At 43.3% G+C, this 13,146-nt stretch overlaps 1 protein-coding gene across 1 annotated transcript; it reads right to left on the reverse strand.

Annotated features, from left to right (window-relative positions):
* Positions 1-538: 538 nt before the first annotated feature.
* On the reverse strand, positions 539-11,274 carry LOC134068532 (uncharacterized). Its single transcript, XM_062524206.1, has 9 exons — positions 11,218-11,274; positions 9,442-10,381; positions 8,918-9,051; positions 8,609-8,775; positions 8,068-8,222; positions 7,061-7,143; positions 6,877-6,955; positions 5,371-5,378; positions 539-2,847 (listed from the first exon to the last, which is right to left on the reverse strand). Exons 2-9 carry the CDS (start codon positions 10,335-10,337, stop codon positions 2,006-2,008), a joined length of 2,364 nt encoding a protein of 787 aa, XP_062380190.1. The 5' UTR covers positions 10,338-10,381; positions 11,218-11,274; the 3' UTR covers positions 539-2,005.
* Between the last annotated feature and the right edge of the window lie 1,872 nt (positions 11,275-13,146).

Here is a 13,146-nt window from a genome sequence, read left to right on the forward strand (position 1 = left end):
CAGCCTAGTGTCCAGTGTCGGCCCAGGACAATGCCGTCGCGCTCCCTGTGACTCTCTTTTTCCGAGGAGCCTCCGTGCCTTTGGGAACACAACTAGGGAGAGAGAGTCTCTTCTCCAGGCCACCCGAACACCACCAACGCCACCACTAGCCCCGTCCCCCCCTCCCCCGCTGCGTCCACCCCTCCGCCCAGGGTTAATTTTGGCACCAGGCACACTCCCTAATGTAAACTATCAACCTCAGGAGCCACCGGTTGGCTGTGAGTGACAGGTCGCTTGGCCAATGCCGGCTGGACCCTACTGAACCCTGGGCAGAGCTAAATTTAGAGTCTTAGGGTCTCTCCTATCAGGGGAAAGGGTGGCTTGGAAGCGCATCAACATTTGGGCCCTGAAGCAATCCGTGGCATTTGAAACAAAATTGCGAAACAAAATGGGCCCATTCACTAGTAATTATGGCTGACACCCAAGGACAGCGGAAAAGTGAGTCTCGGGTGAAAATCCCACATGACACATTCAAACAAATGAGGAGGTCAAATCGAAATGATTCTGCATCTTTATTCACAAGTGAACAATAAATGATGTACCATATTTACAGTTTTAGTGAAAAACAGAGGTATGTGCTGTAGCGTTAATAATGTTGTAAACAAGAGGAGGAAAGAGAGAGAAAACCAATCTAATAAGGAGAATGTTCTCTCCAACATCTTTACTACCTGTAAAACAAACGACTTGGTAAATAAATATATTACCCTGGCTTTATTCAAGCAGGGCTTTGTGATTGTGTGGCTCACTTGGTGTTGCTGAAAGAGACCAACTTGATTACAAATACTCTGAGCAATGTTACAATGTCAACTACAAAAGCAGCACTTTTTTTTGCAGCATGAAAAAGAAAAAAATGAATTCCTGTTAAGTGAACTGCCCCAATTGAGAAAAAACGTGAAACATACACTTATGGTCAGAGTGAAATGATAAAATGGGCGCTGCCATTGTAGCCTATGCTATTCATACGTTTAGCCCATGTGACCTACTGTAAAAACGACAGCGCTTAGCCACGGGTCAACAGGTCACGCTGGCTAGAATAAGACAGATGGATTAGCGAGCAAGAGATAACTTCTGACTTGTAAAGAGCAATAGGAACTACGATCAGAATTTCCTTTGTAGAATTTCCCAACACATGCTTGCCATTTTTTTTTATCATTAAATAAGCAGAGTTCAATATTTTATTCCGTTCAAAAATCTTTACATGGAATTTCTAAAGTCATCTAGCGATTAGTTCAAACTACATCCAAACATATATATATTTTTAACAAACTCAAGTTTTATGGATAATAAAATACACACTTGTGCTTTCATCCAGTTGTTTGGATGCTAAAAGCCCTGCTCCGCAATTTTACTGTGCTGTGATCTACAGTTTATCCATGAACACTTGTATATCTCCTCTCTCTTTCACTTGCATAACAGAGTGAATCACAATGACTCACAAACAAGCGGTGAAAAGCCAAATTCCCCTTTCTTGTTTCTGTGCCTTTGTTGTCAAAAAGTGTCAGTGCTGTATCTTGACAGCAGTTTGTTCTTTTTGGTGAAGAGCACGTTGGAATCTCACCCTGAAAATAATTTACTCAGTTTCCCGCCTTAGATCCATAATGTTGATCTGCAGTTCTTCCACAGTAATGCGTTTTGACATCTCAGCACATTTGACAGGAGCCACATGAAAGTAGTGGACGTTTGCACCGTATTTTGGGATTCCTCACTTTTTTTTCTGTTTTTGAGCTTCAAATCGGCTTTGACATTGAAACACAGCGAACGGTTCCTGCCACAGAAAACAACATCTTGCCCTTGTCAGTAAAATGAATGATGTCAATACTGTGGCTTGTAATCCAGAATGATTAGCAGTGACCAGTTAGAGTTTAGGGAGAGAGACATCGAGAGAGAGAGAGAGAGAGAGAGCAAGAGAGAAAGAGAGAGGAAGTACAAGAGTGAAATAATGAGAGAGAGAGAGAGTCATTAAAGGCTAGCAGGCCGAACACCGTTCCTCCTTCTCTGGGTTTTTCTTACCCACGGTGAACTTGCCCTTGAACGAGTGCTCGGATATCAGCTGATTGATCTCGTTCTGTCTGTAGGAGGAGAGCTTCTGAGTTATCCAGGGCCCTCGGGCCTCCTTGTCAGATCCTTGGCAGAACCTCCCGCATGCCTTGCACACCAGATACACCAGCTCGAAGATGTTGAGCAGGAGGCACACTCCAGACACGGCCAGCATGAAGACGGTGAAGATGGTCTTCTCCGTGGGCCGGGAGACGAAGCAGTCCACGGTGTTGGGGCACGGGTAGGAGTCACACTTGACCAGACGCACCATGGTGAAGCCCGGGTAGATCACGTAGAAGATGTAGAGGAACGCCACCTCGAAGACGATACGGAAGACGATGCTGACGGTGTAGGTCCACCACAGGGCGCCGACGATCTTGAACTTCTGGTTCTTGATCTGCTCCAGCTCCTTGGCGTTGCTGCCGCGGCCCGCCAGCCTCAGGATCCTCTTCTCGACGTGGCGACGGTGCGCCACGTGCATGGCCACCAGCAGCGCCGGCGTGGACACCAGGATGACCTGCAGGCACCAGAGGCGGATGTGGGAGATGGGGAAGAAGTGGTCGTAGCAGACGCTGTTGCAGCCGGGCTGCTGCGTGTTGCAGACGAACATGGCTTTCTCGTCGCCCCACACGCTCTCGGCGGCCACCACCAGCACCAGGATGCGGAAGATGAAGATGACGGAGAGCCAGACGCGACCGATGCCCGTGGAGTGCCTGTTTACGCCGCTGATCACGGCGTAAAAGGTCCCCCAGTTCATTTTCGATTCCAGGTCTAGGACACATTAGGGGAAACATGAGGGATGAGGGTTCAGCAACATCAAAGTGTGTTTCTACTGACTCTGATGACAGTGGGTAACGCAGCAGAATTTGTAGCAATAATTTTGCCTCGAGATACAGTTCATCTAGCGCCAAGAATGTTTCAATTAAATTTAAATGAAAACCTTTCTTCCTTCAATATGCCCTGAAATTTTATTTGTGGATGGACTATTTTAGGCTTTTTTTTTTTTTTCTTTGAACATGTTATTTTAACAAAGGCAGCAATCATTCAGAGTGATGAGTTGAGCTAGAAAGTTTGCAGAAAACTGCTAGAACACCGAATATAAAGTTAGAATTGACAAGAGGTAAAAACTATTTTGCTCTTAATATTTCTCATGTCAAGTACCCACAAGACATTACATTTCCACAAATGCTGCATCTACAATATTTTTCCAAAAAAATAAGTAAATAAGCTAAATTACCAGGCTACGCCAGAGTTGTAAGCCGCTCTCACAGCATCGAGTGCTGTCCCACCGACCGTGGGGTTTAGCGAGGACATTGAGGCAGGTCAAGTAGCCAACCCAGGCAAGAGCTGCCCAGACGCCAACATCTGTTTAAGAGCATGGGCGATGGCTTACAGCCACGCACGGTCACCTGACGAGGTCCGCCAAGGCCAATGGCCGCCAGTCGTCGAACCCACGTGACATTGTACCCCATCTCATATATTACGGCAAATCAGACGCCTACCAGACACTAACCACATCTCAATCACCTGTTAACCACAGCTCGATGCTCTGAGCTTTCAAATACTCTGCTTGTGTCCCTTTAAGTACTTGAAAACTGAGGGACTGTTTATTTGATCATTTTGAATCAGTCAAGGATGAAGGATAATTTAATTTATTAGTATTTTTGTTGGCTCAAGTTTTAAAATGAGCTACATTCATCTCATGAATTTCTATCAGATGATTGAGGAAACTTAGATTCCCTTCATGTAAAGGAAGCATTGTAACTTGCACTGAAGGGAAAATGAAAATAAAAAAAAAATCAGCCATATTACCTTCGGTTGAGGTGGTACACACACAGGTCCAGAAAATGGGTAGATAAGCTTAGCTAAATGACTGGCTGGTTTGACTGAGAACAGCATGCCTCTGAAAAATGCTAATGACTGTCATGACACTAGCCACTACCCTGCACCGTAGAAGTCATATGCTCTTTTGCATACAATGGAGGCCTTCACAGTCCCCAACAAGACTCTTTAGAATTCAGATCAAACGCCTCGACTTCCGCCTACCCTTCGCAGAAGAAAGAATCTGTGTGGTCACAAAAGGCCTTGAGCAACATTATTTATTGTGCTTGGCAGGGCTCGGCCTAGAACCTGATGGGTGATTCTGACCCAAACCACAAAAACCGACCAGTTATTTTTGAGCGGTTTACTCCAACATGAACTGCATATATGCTGTAAGTAACTGTTTTGGTGATTAACATACAATTTAAAAATCTATTTTATTTACATGCACACATATTCAGTGTTATCTAATTTCACAAGTTCTGGCTATTTCATCAACAGAAGAAAGTCAAAGTAGAAATGAAATAGCATGCAGTCATTAGAACTAAGCTCGGCCTTTGACCTTTTCCAAAATCATTAGTTATTCTTGCTATTCAAAACAGTGTTTGAGCAATGGTGCAGTGCTTTGTTTACAGAAATATTACATGTTTTTTGTTTTTGTTTTGTTTTTTTAAACCAATCCTGGGCTTACATATTATTTAAGCGTGAATTCAGGGGCAGGTTTTATTTTGAAATGCCATCTCTATTAGGCTGGGTGAACCCTGCCTGAACTTCCGGGGAATTTGAATTTCGCCCGGCAGCTCAGGCTGGATACCAGCAGATCTATTTTCGCTGTTTACTGCCAGAATCGTTCGCTTCAATCAGAAACGGCCATACTCTAGTCCTGCCGTGACGCGCCAAACACGAAACTTAAGCGACGCGAAATGCAGTAGAAACAAAGCGCAGCCTCGCCAGACTAATGTTCAATATTAAAAGATTGAGTTTAGTATGGTGAAAACCAGACTACATCTCTATGTAAGAGCAAGTTAGAATGCTGCATTATCCATTGTATTGGTTTTTTTTGTCATCATGTTTGAACATTTACAATTTCAAGGCAGAAACACAATACAACACAAGGCAGAATAACAGAACGTGCAATTCTATCATTCAATTTTCAGTGTTACAGATCCAGCTGTCATTTTCAAGCCATTATCAGTTCATCATGCACCCCAGCCTGACATCAAAGAACTGGAACTCATGCTCCTCATTCAAGCTTTACTCAAAAGACTACAATCTTTCAAGAATCTTGTCAAAGTCTTGTCAGTGTAAGGTATGCTTTAGTTGCATTAAGACAAGATTGACTGTGCATAACTTAGGCTTACTCTATATCAAGGATGGCCACAATGGGTGGAATTGTTGCAATTAGCTTAAGTTGCTAACAAATGCAATAAATCAATGTTGCATTCTGTGATCACAGAATTCCAATAGGCTTACTGGTGGTCCTGGATTGGGAGGAAACGTCAGTTCATTTCACTGGACAATAGGCAGACTCCTGGAACAAACTCAGTTTTATTGTGATCAAAAGGGTTTTCACTCATCACACATGGGGTACAGTACAAGTCAACAAAATAATTCACAATACTGAGAAACAAAAGAAACATCATGCAATGAATCTATTCTGGAATATATTTTCACAAAATCCAAAAGACCAGCACAAAAATACAGCATTCTCAAGGGCATGTCACATGTCACAGAATTCGACAGGCACGTAGCCAACAAAACAGCCTGCAAATTCAGTGAGTTACTAATGCAGCTACGGCACCGACACATACAGTATTCTGTAGCTCCAAGCTGTGTTGTGCGAGCACGCCTCCAGCATCAACATTCATCATCATCATCATCATCATCATCATCCCAGCGTTCAGCTTCTACGCACAAGCACAAATCAGCCTTCACTCCGTGATGGCGAATAGACTCTTGTCTGTTAACCCCCCGGCCATAACAGGGTCTGGGTTTCCACTGCCGTTAGCAGCACAAGTCGGCCCTCGCGCCGGCTAGAAAAACGGTCAGTTTATTCAACTGCTGGTTCACGACAAACGCCACCGTACGGAAAAGCACGGCACGGGGCGATGCGCACAAAGATTTACAGTGCGAGGCAACGCGGGGAACCACACGGCTCGGCACAAAGACGCCGCTTGTCTTCAGTAATTCCAGATATTTCTCAATCAGCGAGGGAGATTTCTTTGTTGAAATGGCCCGAATCGGCACGCAATCATTCAATGAACGGGGGGGTGTGGGGCTCGCCCTTATCGACTTGCATAACCTTTGGTCACAGAACATGCAATTGCACAATGTCTACTTTAAAATGGATAAAATGGCAGCTGTATTAAAAGATTGTAAGACACAGATCTTGAACTTGGCTTAATGACTGCTCAGATGTTTTGTAAAGAAAAGCTCATTATTTGTTTTGTGTGTTTTGTTTACAGACATGTGCATTTTAAGACTGATGTTTGTGTATGCATTTTTCTCCAGGGGTTATAGCCTACCAGAGAGTGAGATTAATGATTAGGGTCAAAAACCAGAGGTGAAGTTTAAATATGGCCAACAAAAGTCAGCATTCATGATGAATATGTTTTCTTTCAGCTTTTAAATTTGAACATTTTCGTACAAAAATGTGTTATTGTTCACTATAAACCAGAAACAAAAATGGGCAACAAGGCTATTGCCAAGAATGTCTGTCTCTGTTTGCCAAATTTGAATGCACCTCTGGATTTAGGCTCAGCGTACCACTAATCTAGCTTGAAGCTGAAAGACATCTTCACAGTTCGTGGTGTTCATGTTCAGCCATTCATGTTAGTGGATTCATCACAGCCAATGATTGTAAGAAACACAGACAGTGCAGGGTTATGCATTAGCAGTAGTAGTAGTAGTAGCAGTAGCAGTAGTAGTATTGAGTTTTCTAATATTAAATAGGACAGATGGAGACAAGTGCAGAGTCACTTCTTGTTGTGGGCATAGCAGGTCATGAGGTACTTCTCCCACGCCACTGCCTCTTTCCTTGACCGCTCCTGAGCGAGACCTGAAAACAGAACACAGTGAAGGCCATTTTTAACTCCTTTTCAAAGTGAACACATTGCCCTCTAGTGGTTTATATGTCATACTACACAAAAAAAAGAGCACTCACTCCTCTTCAGGCCAGTGTTCTTTAACTGACTGTGATTGGCGTGTCCATTCTGAGCCAGTCTCAAAGACAGCGACGCTCCTCTTCTGCAAAGGGGCACACAAAACACCTCTGCATAATCAAGCTTTGTCTTTTTGACTTTAGTGTTACCGATACCCACCAGCACATGGTAACACAAAGTAAAGTGCAAAGAGGTTTCAGTTTTTAAGTACTTCTTTATGGTGTTTACAAATCTACTACCCAATGTTTGTGTTGATAGTCATCTGGAACATCCAAAGTGCTGATATTGACCCAATAAGATCAATAGTATCCCAGCACACAGATGGAGGCTACTCAGCTATTGTATTTCTTCAACACTATGGGTGCCTTTCATTTGGTCTTTTATACATCCTCCCTTCCTCCTCGGGCCTCGATCCTCACTGATCTACATAAAGAATGATGGGGCAGTAACAATGGGATGGTCTATCCAGTGTTAGTTATAGATCATTGGGATCGCGCATCGAGGAGAGATGTTGAGAGGCACCCTATGAAAGAAGAGAGCACGTGCACACACACCGCCATGACTATCTAGCTCACAGTAGCAATGACCATCGAGGGAGACCACACCATTTGTACAATTAAATAAAAAATAATCTATTAAAGCATATCATATTCTGAATCAACATGTATATCAAGTCAGTAAATGAGAAGCAAGAACAGGTTAATAATCAAAGGCGTTGTGCAGATCAGTTAAGTGTGGGCTATGTGTAAAGCAAAAATGCATTTTTATTTATTCATCCTTTATTTTACCAGGTGATATCCCATTGAGATCATTAAATCTATTTTACAAGGGAGCCCTGGGGCAACAAATACACAAGTTACACAGAGACATTGATGACAAGATAGACTAACATAGGAGGAGGACATGAAGACTAGACAGGTCAACAACAAACAGCAACTCAAGCCAATGACACAACATACAACACAGATTTCACATTACATGTGAAATAATAATAAAATAAAATACTGACCTCATGGCTCCGATCTTCCCCCTCTCCATGAACAGCTCCACGGTGACCCTGGGGTCCTGGGGGAAGAGCCTGGCATACAGGGTCCTGTTGCACACTTTGTCCTGGAACCAGCTCACCGCCTGATCAGTCCACCCTTCCCCATCTAATGGCCTCACCTACAGAGATTTACTACACATTACAACACTCATACTACGCTATACAAAACAAACTTAAAATGCGCTCATTTATCTCTTTGGATGCTATTAAATAAAAAAATTAATGAACTTAAGGCTGTTTCCCCATCTAATGGCCTTACCTACAGAGATTTACTACACATTTACACTCTGGTGTGTCATTATAATTTACTGGTTAGGAAAATACTACTGCTAAAGGCAAGGGCAAACTACTACTAGTATTAGTACTAGTAAAGTAAGTAAGTACAATTTATTTATAAGGCACATATAAAATACAGTTTACACCGACCACAGTGCTGTACAGGTGCAAATTAACAGACAGCAAAATGGATAAAGATAATAAAAAAAAAACTACTACTATTACTTACATTTGCCAGAGCCACCTGTAACGCCTGTGCAGGGTAGGCTGCAACCTCTTCACTCAATTCCCTGAGGTCCTTCAGAGAGAGGCAAGCTGCATCTCCGAAATCGACTCTCTGCACCTCTACTTCAATATTCTTGATGCTACCATAACCAGTCGAACAATGAAAGGCATCTGTACAAAAGGCCAAAAATGGATATTAAACGTTTTCACACAAAGCATTCAATCCAGCAATATCAAATAACAGTATCTTCTCTGAACTGAATTTCACAGGAGCTCTGCCGTGTCAAAGTGATTTTACGATTTGCATAATTACCTCTATTCACCCCACATATCTTGGCCACCTGGACTCGGCACCACTGCTGTTGCTGGGGAAACCAACCCACGGCGTAACTTCCGATGTCAGGAACCCTGTCCATCTGAGCAAAGCATGTGTTGCACTTGTTGAAGCTGCAACAGAGACCCAGGGGGAAAAAAGGTGATGTAAGGTTAGTGCAGGTGCAAATATGGGCAAATTCTGTGGAAAATGTGAGATAAGTGACAGTAATCACCTGACCTAAAATATTAAAAGGGTTTATTTAGAGCAAACTAAATTGAAATGGGATACGTTGGACGTAAGTTAAGAAAGAACATTTCTGACTGGCATTCTCTATGTGTATTTAAGTGTTACACATACACCCCTGCTATTCATGTGCCCGTTTTGGCTTCAGTCATGTGATGTTGTGTTGTCATTATGTGTGCTACATGTGAGCATACCAAAACACATTCCCATCAACTGTATTTTTATATTGTTGAAATGGCTATAATAAACTTGAACTTGAACTTGAGAATGAAACGTACTCCAAGTGGGAGGAGAGGTCCGTTAGCTTGGAGTCCTGGTGCTGGATGTAGAAGTGGCCCGGGTCCACTACACGAGTCACCACCACGGCCATCTCCTCGAACTTGCGAATCTGAAATGGAGGTATTTCCGCAGAAGATATTGCGGCGCTCCCCAAAGCCCCTTCTGTGTCAGCACCACCTCCAGCGCTCTCCTCTCCTTCACCGTGATGCGATGCTGGGGTCATCTCCGGGACAATGCTGCGCCCCACATCCGTGACCTGCTGGGGGAAAAAAGGTCCACTTTCCATGATGCTCTGAGCCTCAGACAGGGCGTGACTCACCCCTGTGCATATGTCGCTGAGGTCCCACAGCTCAGTGCGGGTAGCTATGATGCAACTGTAGATCAATGTGCCGTTGCTTGCGCATTTCACTTTAAAGACGGGCCCCTTAATGTCTGGCAGGTCAGCACCTTGTTGTGCCTTCGGAGGGCTCGGCGGCGGCGGCGGCGGCGGCACCACCACTGCGGCCTTTGTATCTGCTGCTGAGCCCATGTTCATCTGGCCAGAGGTCACTTTCATCAGGTAAGTCTGTGTTTCGGCTCTTTCACTGATGCCCAGTTCACGTCTGATGAAGGTCAACAGCGTGATGAACTGAGCTTTAGAGTTGGTCTTCAGGAAGGCCATGAGCTGTGAGGAGGTTTGCTTTTGGTACTGAACCTCAAAGTGGATGTCTAGTCCCACATCGATGAGGTGTGTGGGAAAGTTCTGGATAAGGTTGGGGTGTCTCTCCTTGGTTGTCGGCTTCACACGCACATACTTTGAAGTCACCATTTGGGTTAAAAGGACAGGCTGAATCTTACGTTCAATTATTTTGACAGTTTCGGACATGACCTCTTTTCTTGCGCTAGGAGACATCATCTTTGACTTCTTTAGCGTGACAAATTGAAACCTTACAGTCTGATCTGTGGGAACGAAGAGAACACCAGTGAAGTACTGGTTTTAGTTAATGCACTTTTTGTAAACGAGTTGGTCTTCTATGCATCCATCAGGTGTATGTAGACCATGTTTTTGAGGAGTGCAGTAGTGTAAATTCTGGGGAAGAAACTGAAGCTGATAGCAAAAAGTGTATTCTCATTTAAACGTGTTTCTTAAACCAAGCTCTTTTAGTCCACCGGAAGGATTTAAAACTCGAGATGCATTCCTCTGCCTAGCTACATAGCATGCTAGCATGCTCGCTTGCTTTCTGAGCCATATCATAGGATTCACAATGTCGGCAACTTTCTTAACGTTTACTTCATTACCTTAGCAGAGGTTAACAATAATCGTTATGGTAAACTCAGCCAGAATAGAAACGTTAACTAAAGCGGTTGCCGATATCACCGACGCAGCAGCTGACTGTCCTGGCAAATGAACACGTGTTGGGGGGTAAAGTAACTAGCTAGATTACCAGTAGGTTAGCAGCTAGCATGTTGATTTAGCTTTAACATTTAACATAGAACAATTGTGTTAGCTAGCTCAATCTTAGTTTAATTTGCCAATTCACAAGGAAAACTATGAGAATTAAGCATGAAAGTGTACACACTAAGTACATAACATTATTCGTTCTTCTTCTTTGATTTATTGGCGGATTACGTTAATCGTCCAGACAAAGTTAACGTTATGAGAGCTGAACAATTCAGAAACGTCAGCTGCTGCTGTTCGCTTATTTGCTGGACAATGGCTAAATTACCTGAGAAAATTGCCGTCAACACTTACACACTCTCGCAGTGATGCTAGTAATGAAGGATCTTTGACCCACCAGCAAGGTTTGACCGACGCCTGTGTGTGCTCGAGCCGTTCTTCTTCTGGCGGGGATTTGCGGATAACTAATGGAACGAGCTAAGACAATTTCTTCGTTTTGTATGGTGGTTAGCAGCAGCCAGCTATTATGTTGCAGAGTTCTGTTCGTTACTGTGTGTCTCCTCCTATCAGTCAAATACTTTTGCTGGGCTCTGTGCTGATGCTTGATCATGGAAATTCGATGTAGCCTAGTCAATATTTTGTGATGGCCTTTTCCGTTTGATGACAAGTTCAAGCAGTTTTTATACGCAGGTTATTCTAGAGTTAGCCTATCCTCTTTCAGGGCGTAGGCTACATGTTTCTGATTTCAAAATTAATTCCATTTAGCTCATGCAGAACAGCAAGTTGGATTTCCTAGTTCTTCACGGGAGTATGGGCAAATATTTCTGAAGTGTTCCGCCATGAATTGATGTAGGCTGGCACTGAACCGCGGTCCACGTGGTGAAGTGGGGTTGAATTGTTCCGACACTCCATTATTCCGACCAGTCAGTCTGACAAATGGATAGACTATATTATTATAGGCCTGATTGATCAACACAATCCAATGTCCTATTGGTCTGACCATATAAGCCACGAGTAGGCTATCTTCTTCTTCTTCTCTCATACCAACTTGGTACTCTCTCTGTCACCATCTTGGCTGTCTAGTATCTTATTTTTTGATGGTTCTGCTAGTTCTTCTTAATTGCCTACATTGAAGCTTGTTCTTGCAAATAATGCCAGTATATTAGCCAGCTAAATCATTTGGACATGGCTTCTGGTGCATGCAAGTTCATAGACCTATTAGCACTCAATCATATTTTTTTGCAGCCTAGGCCCAGGGCAGTGGAATATTCAGGTTGGGAAATATAAGTCCTATTCACTGTCCTTTCTTCAGTCTGCACTTTGGTTTACACCTGAACTCTGCCACATGTAATCTTTTGGGTTGGCGTCTAGAGTGGCCATCAAGAAAGACTGGTCTGTTAAGGGCTGTAGGCTGTTATGGACACATTCTTCAATAGAAAAATGTCTTTTCTGCTGCAAAACATCAGGCCTCAGTACATTAACAGTGTGTAAGGCACATCAGTGAAGGAGAAAGAAGGACTCTCTTTCCATTGTAAATGGCGAGCTTAAGCCACCTGATAACACCATCCATCAGAGCTGTTGTTTGGCCTTGTGACGTAGTACCGTCACTACAGTTGAGTATGCGCTATGACTGCCATACCAATGGGCCTGGCTCTTTGCTGTTGCGGTCAAGCTGCAAGGTAAATACACCGGATACCCACTCTCAAGATCATATGGGGTCACTGCTCTGTCCCTTTGTTACAGGCCCTTCTAAACATTTTCAACATTACAGTTGAGAAAATTCACCAGCAATTGATGTGTTCGATTAGCCTATTGCATTACAAGATGCATGATGGTCAGTGAATTCAGTCTTTCGACTGCATATCTGGTACTATTCTGATAACGGAAAGAATTGCGCTTAGTCTATCATTGATTCACTTTCTACATGAGAAAGTTCAGTGCAAGTCGTTGTTCTCTGTTGTTCAAAGGAGGTTCCTCAGGGCTCGGTTCTGGGGCTTTTGTAGTTCATCATCTACCCCCACTTTGCAGTATCCTTCAACAAGACGGTGATTAGTTTTACTGCTATGCTGATGACACCCAGCCCTACAACGCGAAAAGGCAGTAACTACTGTACGCAGAGTGAAAATGGAAATAAATGACCTTATCCTGTTGTCCAGCCTATATAGTTGTAGGTGGATTATTGGACATGTGGAGGTTTTGTTACTTAGCATTATCTTATTTTTGGTAAATATCAATTTTCATAACATCTTGAATGTGATGTGATGAAAATGATCATAAAAAATGTTTTACATTATGGTAAACGCACCCTAGTGGTAGATGTTGGGTT

The sequence above is a fragment of the Sardina pilchardus genome, chromosome 21 (genome assembly GCF_963854185.1).
Source record: "Sardina pilchardus chromosome 21, fSarPil1.1, whole genome shotgun sequence".
Taxonomy (NCBI): domain Eukaryota; kingdom Metazoa; phylum Chordata; class Actinopteri; order Clupeiformes; family Clupeidae; genus Sardina; species Sardina pilchardus.

Bases quoted from the DNA above. Each gene is read 5' to 3' on its own strand.
- LOC134068532 (XM_062524206.1), bottom strand. From the start codon at position 10,337: ATGATGTCTCCTAGCGCAAGAAAAGAGGTCATGTCCGAAACTGTCAAA. The intron at 8,776-8,917 runs GTAATTATGCAA...CCTTTTGTACAG, and splicing joins GATATGTGGGGTGAATAGAG to ATGCCTTTCATTGTTCGACT. The intron at 8,223-8,608 runs GTAAGTAATAGT...AAATCTCTGTAG, and splicing joins TACAGGTGGCTCTGGCAAAT to GTGAGGCCATTAGATGGGGA.